General features: G+C 36.5%; 1 protein-coding gene across 1 annotated transcript in view; it reads left to right on the forward strand.

Annotated features, from left to right (window-relative positions):
• The first annotated feature begins 6 nt into the window (after positions 1-6).
• PITRM1 (pitrilysin metallopeptidase 1) overlaps positions 7-10,847 on the forward strand; it is a 27,183-nt gene continuing 16,342 nt past the window's right edge. Inside the window, exons 1-12 of the mRNA XM_085317670.1 lie at positions 7-94; positions 325-427; positions 1,261-1,367; positions 2,498-2,649; positions 3,064-3,178; positions 3,277-3,373; positions 3,781-3,941; positions 5,290-5,416; positions 6,168-6,256; positions 6,807-6,935; positions 8,796-8,909; positions 9,278-9,374. Of these exons, the coding sequence (XP_085173796.1) occupies positions 48-94; positions 325-427; positions 1,261-1,367; positions 2,498-2,649; positions 3,064-3,178; positions 3,277-3,373; positions 3,781-3,941; positions 5,290-5,416; positions 6,168-6,256; positions 6,807-6,935; positions 8,796-8,909; positions 9,278-9,374 (1,338 nt within the window). The 5' untranslated portion in view covers positions 7-47. The remainder of the gene's footprint in view (positions 95-324; positions 428-1,260; positions 1,368-2,497; positions 2,650-3,063; positions 3,179-3,276; positions 3,374-3,780; positions 3,942-5,289; positions 5,417-6,167; positions 6,257-6,806; positions 6,936-8,795; positions 8,910-9,277; positions 9,375-10,847) is intronic.

The raw sequence follows: 10,847 nt of genomic DNA on the forward strand, positions 1-10,847 counted from the left end.
GTGTCGCGGCGCGTCCCGTTCCCGTCCCGCTGCGGAGGCGCCGAGCCATGTGGAGCCGCTACCGGGCAGCGGGGCGGCTGCTGAGCCTCAGCCGGTGAGGAGGGGGAGGCGGCGGCGGGGCTGGGGCTCCGCGCCTCCCTCCGAGACCTTCCCCAGCGCCCCGCGTCGCTCAGCGCCTTGCGGCGGCGGCGGCCTGCGGGCGCAGCGCCGGGCCGGGCGCCCCGGGCCGAGGCGGAGAGCGGGCCTGCGCGCTCGCGTCCTGCCCGGACAGGCGGCTGAGCGGCGGGAGGGTGTTGTGGGAGTCTGAGAGAAACGTTGTTTCAGGTCCTGGAAGCAGAAGTCATGGCGGTGGAAGAGCGTTTCCGCTAGTGAAAGAGCGCTGCAGTACCGGGTGGGAGAGCAGATCCACGGCTTCACGGTCCGCCAGGTAGGCAGGGGCCTCGTGCCGCCTTTCCTGTGCGCGGCTTTGGGTAAGATACGCTTCACCTTGGAGGGAAGGTTTGTGTGAGAAAGTCGGTGGAGGTCTGCACACTGTAAATATTTACACAGATGCTGCCGGCGATCGGTTAAAAACAATACAGTAGTTAYGTGTAGTTATCCTTCTTCAAGCAAATTTGAGCAAGTTGCTTGTAGTTACCCTTATAAGAACATTAATGAGTGTTCTTAAAGTATGTTAATTCTTCCAGAATAAATGACACACCACGGGAGTCTGTGCATCTRCTATAGATGGGGAGTGTTCAGTTCAGTCTTCCTAAAAGCGCAGACAGATGCACAGAACCATGCGCTGTTTTATGCTAGGCTGCTTTTAATAKGTTTGTTAAGAACTAGCAGTGGGAATTACATGTGGAACTTCGTTACATTTCTAAAGAAAGAAGGCAGAAGAAGAGAACTCAGGAAACTTGCAAAAATGATTGCTAGTGATAGAGCTAGTAATAGAACTGGATTCTGAACTTTTTTTCCCTTCTGACACCCTAACTGCTGATACTTGACTTTGTGATCAAACCATTCTAGTCTCATTAGCTATAAAAAGAACAGTACATTTTTGTGATTATAGTGTAGTTTGGTTTTTTTAGATTGTTATTTATTTTCCACTTAGACACAATGTTCTATTTGTGCAAAACATAGGAACAAAGAACTTACATATTACTGTGTATGGCCTCATTTTATACAGGAAAGGCAAACTGATATTGTCATTTCGTTCTTAGCTTATATGACCTATTAGTAGTCATATTGTAATACAGATGTTTTCTTCCAATGCAGGTGACAGCTGTTCCTGAGCTCTTCCTRACTGCAGTGAAGCTTAGTCATGATAATACAGGAGCCAGATATTTACATGTGGCTCGAGAGGACTCCAATAATCTCTTCAGGTAAAACACRCTTGTGTATAGCTGTTGGGCATATATATGTGTATAGCTCATTCCATCTCAGTGTCAGATTATGTTTTCTGAATTGTAACCAGATTCATAAATAGGATTTTTTTTGTGTTATCAAAGACGGAGTACTTACTAAGTAGAACTTCCATAGAGTAATTCATGTTGGAAGAGACATCATGAGGTCTCTTGTTCAAATTGCTGCTCAAAACTATGTCAACACTGAATTCAGATGAGGTTGCGTGGAGATTTACTCAGTCAGCTCTTAAAAATTTCCAAAGACAGAGATTCTACAATCTCTTCGGGCAGTCTGTTTCCAGTGCTTGACTGTCTGTATGGTGAGCTTTTTTTATTATTATTATTATTATTATTATGTCAAGTTAGAAACCACTCTTGCTTCAATTTATGACCATTGTCTCTTCTGTCATGTGTGTCCATGCAAGGAGCTCATCGACATACCTTCTTGTAGGTATTGGAAGGAAGCTACTGGGTCCCTCTAGGCCTTTTCTTCTCCAGGCTAAATAAGTCCAGTTTCCTCAGCCTCTTTTCACAGGACATGTGCTCCAGCTCCTGACCATTATAGTTCTCTACTGAACTAATTGTAGTTTATTATTATCTCTCTTGTATTGGTGGGCTCAAAACTGGACCTTCTGATAAAGTGCCTTATATTGCAAAATATAATATTTTTTTTTGTTTTTACCATGAGTCTCCATAAAATTTTCTCTGAGCTTTTTTTTTTTTTTTTTTTTTTTTTGCCCAGTTAATGAACTGACTAGTAAGGGGGAAAGGATTCTTTTTCCCAATAAGATATAAATTTGAATGTTGACACTGTTGCAGTTTTATCRGTCACTTTAGTTACACAGGTTGTCTGCTGAGCCATTTCTGATGCTAGGGCTTACCTAAGCACTGAAAAATTCTGTACCATCTCCAAAAATAGAAGTCCTTCTCTTAGAAGTGACTGAGCACTCAACTCAGTCTTTCTTGTGAACTTGATAACTCTGCTTYCTGCTGTATCTTGTCAGTTACTGGACAGTTACACTGTTCCTGTAAAGCTAAGCTGCATATAGCARGTAGCTTACCTGTGGTCCCAAATAAGCGTGTTGCTTTCTCTGCTGTCTCTCTTACAGTATACAATTCCGTACCACTCCAATGGACAGCACTGGCGTCCCACATATCCTTGAACATACTGTATTGTGTGGTTCTCAAAAGTATCCTTGCAGAGATCCGTTCTTTAAAATGTTGAACAGATCTCTCTCCACTTTCATGAATGCATTCACAGGTGAGTACAAAGCAAATAATGCTTTTAAAATGCATGAGACTTTTGCAGTAAAGCTTGCTGCTGGATCTGCTTGATTTCGCTTTGGAAATCCATTAAGTGTGAATGTTGTGACTGAGACATTAAAAAGCTAACCAACTACATCTTACTTATTTGACATTTGCAGATTAAAGTTCCAATAGAGGTGGATCTTCATAGTAAACAAGAAGACATTTAATTATTTACATGTTTGACAAAAGAAAAGTTTTCATGATAAAATAATTGCAGTGTTAAATTTCTATGTATTTCTCAACAAAAATTTATTTCAAATAGCAAGTTTCTTTTCTTTCTGTTACTTATCTATATAAGAGATTAAAAATAAATATATATTACAGACTTTCTAAAATTCTTTCCTATTTTACATTTATTTATACGCAGCTAGCGATTACACACTCTATCCATTTTCAACACAAAATCCCAAGGATTTTCAGAATCTCCTTTCRGTGTACTTGGATGCAGCTTTCTTTCCATGCTTGAGGCAACTAGATTTCTGGTAAGATGTAGACAGCTGAGAAATATACAGATGTTAAATTAAGGGAAAAAAACCCTCTCCTTCCCCCAAGAAACACTTCCTATTATTAATTTTCCCAGGCAAGAAGGTTGGAGGTTAGAACATGAGAACCCGACTGATCCTGAGTCACCTCTAGTCTTCAAAGGAGTTGTTTTTAATGAAATGAAAGGGGCATTTGTAAGTTTTGTGGATTTTTGTTTTAAGATCTTATACAATGTGCATAACTGAAGTAGTTTAATTTGCAGATTAACAATGATATTGCACCAGAGATTTTCATTCCTCCTTTGTAAAATTTGTTCTCAAAAAAGTCAGAGAGCTGTTACACAGTCTGTCTTTATGTTAGTCTGTTAGAAAGCTTGTTTACATATGAAAGAACAACTTGTTAACAGATCTTATTCTAGGATTTTTCTTAAAAATTGACATGATAACATAGTAGTTTTATAAAACTAGATGGGGACTGTAGAAAAAATGCTTATGCAAGGCAGAGTTCTTGTACAAATTAAAACTCTAAGGTCTTATTGTTGAGTGCTTTTTAAAGTGTGTTTTTTGTCACTTTTACTGAAACATAATGTTTTTTTCTTAAGACAGATAATGAGAGGTTATTTGCACAGCACCTGCAGAATAAACTCCTTCCGGATCACACTTACAGTGTGGTATCTGGTGGAGATCCATTAAGTATTCCTGATCTTACCTGGGAACAGCTTAAACAGTTCCATGCTACACATTATCATCCAAGCAATTCCAGGTATCTGAAATCTGTGACTAACTTCCTAGGGAATATAATGAGTTATCATTGTGTTCATATTTCTGGGGTCGGGGGGGGGAGGTCAAGGGGGGAATGGAGATACTTATGGTATTACCATGCATATGGCCATCAATGCAGATAGTCTGTATCTGCCAGCAGCTGGCAGACCATCAAATCAAGGAAGCTGTTTTAGGGAGAGAGGCACAGGGTGAACTGGTAGCAGGGGCTAATGAAAGAGCTGACTGATGCAAGAGAGTTTCTAGAGTACATGTGCCTGCTTAATTATAAGGATTTGAGTTTTTTCGRTGCTTTTTTGTCTTCTTTGTTTACAGATCATTCACCATGAACTCCTATGGGTGAGGCAAATAGAACTTGTAATTGTTTAGTAGTAACATTAGGAATATATGGTAAAAGTAGGGCAAATGAGTCTARGGATTCCTAGCCTCCTTTAAGTCAGTCCAGATTAAAGTTCCAAAAAAATGTTAAAAATTAATGGYATTTCAGTCACTCCTTAGTTGCACATTGCTGTATTGGATTCTAAATAATRGATATTCATTTTAGTCAAATACTAGCCCTGTTGGTACTGATAAGGTCTTTGAGTCAAATTCAAAAGTTATATGAAGGAAATATGCAGTGTTATTGTTTCTTCACTACTAATTTTGTGGTCAATCAGATTAGCTCACTGATGGAAAATCAGTTATGTCATGATTGTGATTTCACTATCCTTTCTTTCTCTCATCATCCTAAGTATTCTAACATACCTGAGTTTGGGTTTTAATCAAGGAATATCATTTACCTAAGAGTTACCKCATGCTCATATTTAATACACTGGAAATCAGCAATTTTTCTGGCAGATATGGATGTSTACTTTGGTGGACTGACCTGCAAAACCTAGTTATGTTTTATAGATGAGTTGAGACATGGATCACTGTGTTGCCTACATTACATATGAGAGTCAAAGGAATCTAACTTGTCTTCTCAACATGGGATTTTGGCTTCAAGTACTATTTTTTTTCTTAGAATATTGCATAATGCTGCAACAAGCTGAATTCTAGGCTTATATCTATTTCGAAGCATGAAACAGGAGATGAAAAAATATGTGAAATTTTATTTCAAATACCCCTTACATATTTCTGTGGATTTTAAGTATGTGGAAACTGTGGTCGGTCTTGAATCTAGCGACTTATAAAACATTCTTGTCTAGATGTAACTAAATCACTGGAAATTACTTGATATTCAGAATATAAATGTAAATATAAATGTAAATATAAATGTAACTAAATCTAAAAGTTAAAATCTAAAAACTCAAAATCTAAAACTTAATTCCCAATTTTCATTTAAATTGCAGGTTTTTCACTTACGGTAATTTTCCACTGGAGCAACATTTGAAACAAATTCATGAGGAAGCACTGATAAAATTTCAAAGAATTGAGTCAAATACTGACATCCCAAAACAGAAACTCTGGGAAAAGCCTGTAAGTAAAATAATAAATCAAACAAACAAAAAACAAGTGCACATCCAATCTTGCAATGTAGTAACTAAGTGTAGTAGGTTCTAATATTTTAGTCCAGCCTGACGGGATTATCTTGTTTGTTTAGATGTTTGTTTGCATGTAAATGACTTTTTTATTTATTTATTTTTTTTTTGGTTAAAGGTGTGGGGGGGTGAAAAACTCTGTTTGAGTTTCACTATTATAACAATTTCATCCAGTTGGGCATTTTTCTTCTTCACTTTCAAGTCTCCTAGCATCTGAAGAACTGAAGTGTTGTTATAAAGCATCTAGAACAACCAATATAAATATTAATAACCGGAGGTACCAGTTTATTTAGAGTCAGGAAATTAACTTTCAGACATTGGTTTCAAAATACCTCTTCAGGTTCTGGGGGTTTTTTGGTTTGTATTTTTTCTCTCCTTTTGTTTTTTTTGCTCCTTGGCTTGTCCATAATCTTAAWTTTTTCTTTTAAACCCAATTCTGAATATAAATTAAGGCAGACTCTCTTTTTCTCCTCTTGTAAAAGTGGTAATACCAGTTATCTTTAAAGAGATACTACRTAAATATGCTGKGTTTGTGAATTTAGTCATGAATAYTGAATTTACTCATGAGTATCTGTAAAATTCTTTGAAATCTTTGGAACAAAGATTATAAAGATACAAACAGCTTTTTGTTATTTGTTGCTTCTGCTTTGAGTTTAGCCTGTATCATATGTGTTAATTACATATTACAGAGAGAACACTGTATAAAATGTGGTTTAGACTCATTTGCTGCAGATCCTTCCAAGCAGACAACTGTCAGTGTCAGCTACCTGTTGACAGAGTAAGTGTATCAAAACGAAATTCTGAACTGAAGGCTTATGTCAGAACTTTAAGCAATGTGTTTTTTTTTTCTTTTAATTAAAAAAAATCCTTTTWCATAAACATCATCTTTAAGCTAAGTAATGCCATGGGACAGCTAGAAATATTAAATGAAAATTTAAATACTAACTGGATTTTTTCCTGTCTTTCTCTTTAGTAGATAGAAGTRAGGAAAAGTGCCACTGTCTTACAGAATTACTCAATGGTTAGGCTTTTGGGAACATTGGCTGCCTTGTGCAAGCTCTTCTGTATGACCCTACGAACTTCATCTACGCTCAGGCCTAATATGACTTGCAGAACTTTGCTGCTGGTTATAATGAATGACCAAGAACTCTTAGTTCCCAGAGCTTGGGGGCATTGTGCATAGCTGACAGTTATTCCTTCCTTACTCCTGCTGAATTCTTTTACAGAAGTAATTCTTCTGAAAAGAACTCGGTGGTATTGAGTGTCACATATTCATAGCTTAGTGGTGTATAAATATAAGGATATAAGACCTATTAATTTTTCTTCAGTATTACAGATACTTTTGAAACCTTCACACTAAGCCTGTTGTCTTCCCTGTTGGTKGATGGGCCTAATTCTCCTTTCTATAAAGCTTTAATTGARTCTGGTGTTGGTACAAACTTTTCTCCTGATGTTGGGTAAGTGTTACAATTTATACTTCAACACTATAAGCAGTATTACTGAAGTTCAATTTAGAAAAGTTGTAAACCAGTAACAAGTTGGGAAAAGTCATCTCTTATACAAGCAGCAACAGTGAAAGTCTCTTACTGTAATTTTAAAATATCTTAGAGCTTGTATCGATGAAATATAAAGCATCTTCAAGTGTACCTGTTGGCTTGTCAAAATAATGTGATAGAAGCTGTGTTTTGTTAGATTAAGTTGTGTTGTATTATGTTTATCAACAAGAAAAATACATACATAGGTACATGATATACCTTCAATGTCCTAATTTACTGGGGTGGGGATTTATCTTGTGTGTTTTTATCATCACTCAAGAAGAGCTAGCAAACTAGCTTTGATATTGTTTTATTTACTGTGTTACTTTTGCTTTTTTGCTTTACTCCTGTGATTTAGTAATAGGTAGGTTTGGTACAAATGTGCTTTTTAAGATTAGGTGCCATTAGCTTGCCATAGCCACAATATAAAAGTATGTGTCTGACAACATTTACTTATTCAAACTGTAGCTTGTGCTACTGGTCTTCTGAATTCTGCCTGGCAGACTGGGTGGGATTCTTCTCGCCTAACTATGGTCATCTGTATTGTAGATGCTCTTGTGTCAGCTGCTCATCATAGATTCYCTTTATTAGCAGAGAGAAAGACATTTTTAGAGTATGATTCTTTTGACTGATTTAGACTTTAGAATGACAAAAATCATGCATCTGTCTCCACTGACTAGCTGAGATGTTCGTATAGGATACCTAAACATACGTTCATGTGGGATACTTAAACATACACATCTAGTGCCGTYTTAATGCTCTAAAGCCAGCACTGAGTCTGACTTGAACTGTCACTACRTGAAGGCATGGGTCTTCTGTGAATCCAGTGTCATTCACAGCAGTGCCACTGCTATGCAGATGTTTCGAGTATCRTGGGACCTGGTGCTAGATGCTTGTGCTTAGATACTGAAGGCGTGATTCAGTGTCTGTGTTTTTTCAGCTAAGCCCTTTCAATTGTAACTGTGTTAATCTGATGTTGAACCGTACAGCAGTGTTGCCTTTGGTGTGCTTTAGTCACTGTGCTGACAAATCAAATCTAAGGGAATAGCTGAGTCCAGAGATCAGTATGCAACTTTTTCCACCTGAGTACTATTGAATTCTTTCTGTGGTTCTTAGACAAGTGYGGTTAGAGTTGATGAACAGCTATTGGTTTGCACTTTGTTGCCTTCGTTTTAAACTGCTAAGCGTTTCWTATTTTTGCAAGTGTGAATTTATGTCTCTAAAATGTTCTTACGGTTTACTGTGCCTAACAGCTTAGATTTTCATATTTTTACATTTTTAAACTAATATTGACAATAACTGCAATAAACACAGARCACTCCACCTTCACCTTTTGCTGTAAAGGGACTAACTTGAAGTACTGTTCCGCTCACTAGCATAAGTAGAATGTATGTGTTTGGCTTTACAAACAGCTTAAGTTTTCATCTTAACTAAAAAGACTTTTTTAACACAAAAATACATACAGATGAATTGAAAAATGAACAAAAAAGACACAACTTTGATTGTGTAATTGTTTTGCCTTCTCTGGTATCAGCTATGCCATATATTTTCTTATCAGTGTTCTACTACTACTGAAACTGAGCAAAAAATGATTTTTAAATTCTATTTCTTGCCCCTTTTGGTAATTATTTTTCTTCTTTCTTCCTGTCAAGCTTTTAAAATTCTGTGTGTACATATGTGGAGGTGATGGTTTGGTTTTCTCTTTTCCTTTTCTGATTTTAATGGCAGGCTTTCTGCTTAAATTCTAGTACTTGTCACTGAGTTGAATATATTTTATTCTAGGTTTAATGGCTCAACAAGAGAAGCATATTTCAGTGTGGGTCTGCAGGGTATTGCTGAGAGAGATGTTGATACTGTGAAACAGATTATTGCTAGAACAGTTGATGAAGTTATTGTGTGAGTAATGTTAAAATTTTTAGAATATTATAACCTTTCCTTCCTACTTTAAAAATTTAGTTATATAAAAAACTACACCAAAGAAGTAGTTTTAAGAGCATTAAACAATAAAACTGCTACAGAACAATAAAAAACCTTCTACTTTCTCTGTTAATGCTTACTCATCAGCATAAAATTCAGGCRTTTAATATTAGTGCTATTTTGCTAAATGACACAGCGTAATAAGTTTATGTCAATTTTAATTCACTGAGGAAGATGTTATGTTCTTTTGCTTGCTTTATCAATGTTATAATTCATATTCATAGCTTCACTGAGAGTGATTAGTGTTAATGGATAACATTTCCTTCTATCTTCACCTCTTCCCAAAGGAAAGGATTTGAAGAAGATAGAATTGAAGCTCTACTTCACAAAATTGAAATCCAACTGAAGCATCAATCTACAAGTTTTGGACTTGCCCTGACATCTGTAAGTCTGCATGTGTGCGGACATATGTGGTGGTATTTCCCACATTTTCCCAAAATATCATTTTGTAGTGAAAAATTTATGTATGAAAAATCTAAAGGGCTTTTCCTTTGTTTTCTCATGTATATCTTTTCTTTGTTTTCAGCAGACTTCTAACTATGACTGCACTTCACACTGTATGACTTTGTATCAGGCAATGAGCTGTTTACCTTTCTCTGAATAGTAGCTTTGATTTCAGTAGAATTTCTTCTCCCTGTGAGRGGGAAATACTGTACTGGCTCCTGGAATTGTATGTTTTGTCCAGAGGCCTTTATACTTATAAATATGAAATAGGAAAACTATATTTTTCTGTATAATTTAATTCTACTGCTATAACTAAATTGCAAGATTCACACATGCAATTTTACACTAATTTAATCTTTGACTTAAAATTTTGCTGCTAAAACTATTACAGAAAGGGGTTTCCATAGCAGAATGTGGTGTCTGCATGTCCTTGTAAATATAAGAAACAGTRAGCTATAGTATTTACAATAGGTTTGGAAACTGAAACCTCCTGCTGCCTCCTGGTTTCCTCTGTCCTCTGTTTTTTTCTGAACTGCACCAACCTCATTTGCTTAATCTCCTACCTATCTTTTCCATTCTGTCTCACAAGTTGCATCTTCTTCAGGAATACTCCTCCTCCCCTTTGACTATGAGAAGTTAGGAAAAGAAGCACATCCTTGGATAGTACGAATCTTGTCAGTGGGAGAACAGCACCAAAAGTTCTTTCAGATCAGATTGACATACAGTGAAATAGACAAATTGTGGATATTTAATTTACTGACATGTTTCATAGTAGGATCTGGCAGCATGTGCCTGACTTTGGTAACGAGTACTTTCTAGCATGTCTTCAGAAGGTTTGAATACTTCTGTCTGAAATATTTGTGCAATTATTTTCTCTTTCAGTTTCTAAGACTCAAAGTTGATTCAAGTTTTAAGATTAGTTCTGGAACAGAATCCTCTTTAGATTCTTGCTTTAAAAGCCCACAAGGTCATACAGCATTTAATGTTAAACTCTCCATAGAGAAGAATTGTATTTCAGTCCACAACCCAAGGTTGTGTTTTAGAGGTAGATGTAGAAAAGAGAGCTGGAAGGGACCTAATTATAACTAAAATAATGAGTAATAGATGACAGTTTCTGTAATTTAAAATGTCCTGTGGTGAAGAGTCTCTAATTTCCGTGCTATATTCTAGTGCTTTGCTAGCCTTATCATTTGGAGGACTTTGCTTTGTGTGGTTTAGTTGTTTAAAATTCAGATAGAATTCTGTAACTAACTAATGAGCTTTTCTTTGTACCCTCTAAGTTTCTATTTGTTTCTAAGGTGGTTAAAACAGCAAAAGTTATGTTCTAGGATGGTCTGTGACAGCTTGCCCTTTTTTCTTTCTTTTTTTTCTTTTTCTTTTCTTTTTTTTTTTTTTTTTTTTTTTTTTTTTTTT

Source organism: Rhea americana, unplaced genomic scaffold, assembly GCF_003343005.1.
Source record: "Rhea americana isolate MKP2758 unplaced genomic scaffold, rheAme1 scaffold_50, whole genome shotgun sequence".
In the NCBI taxonomy this organism is placed as follows: Eukaryota; Metazoa; Chordata; class Aves; order Rheiformes; family Rheidae; genus Rhea; species Rhea americana.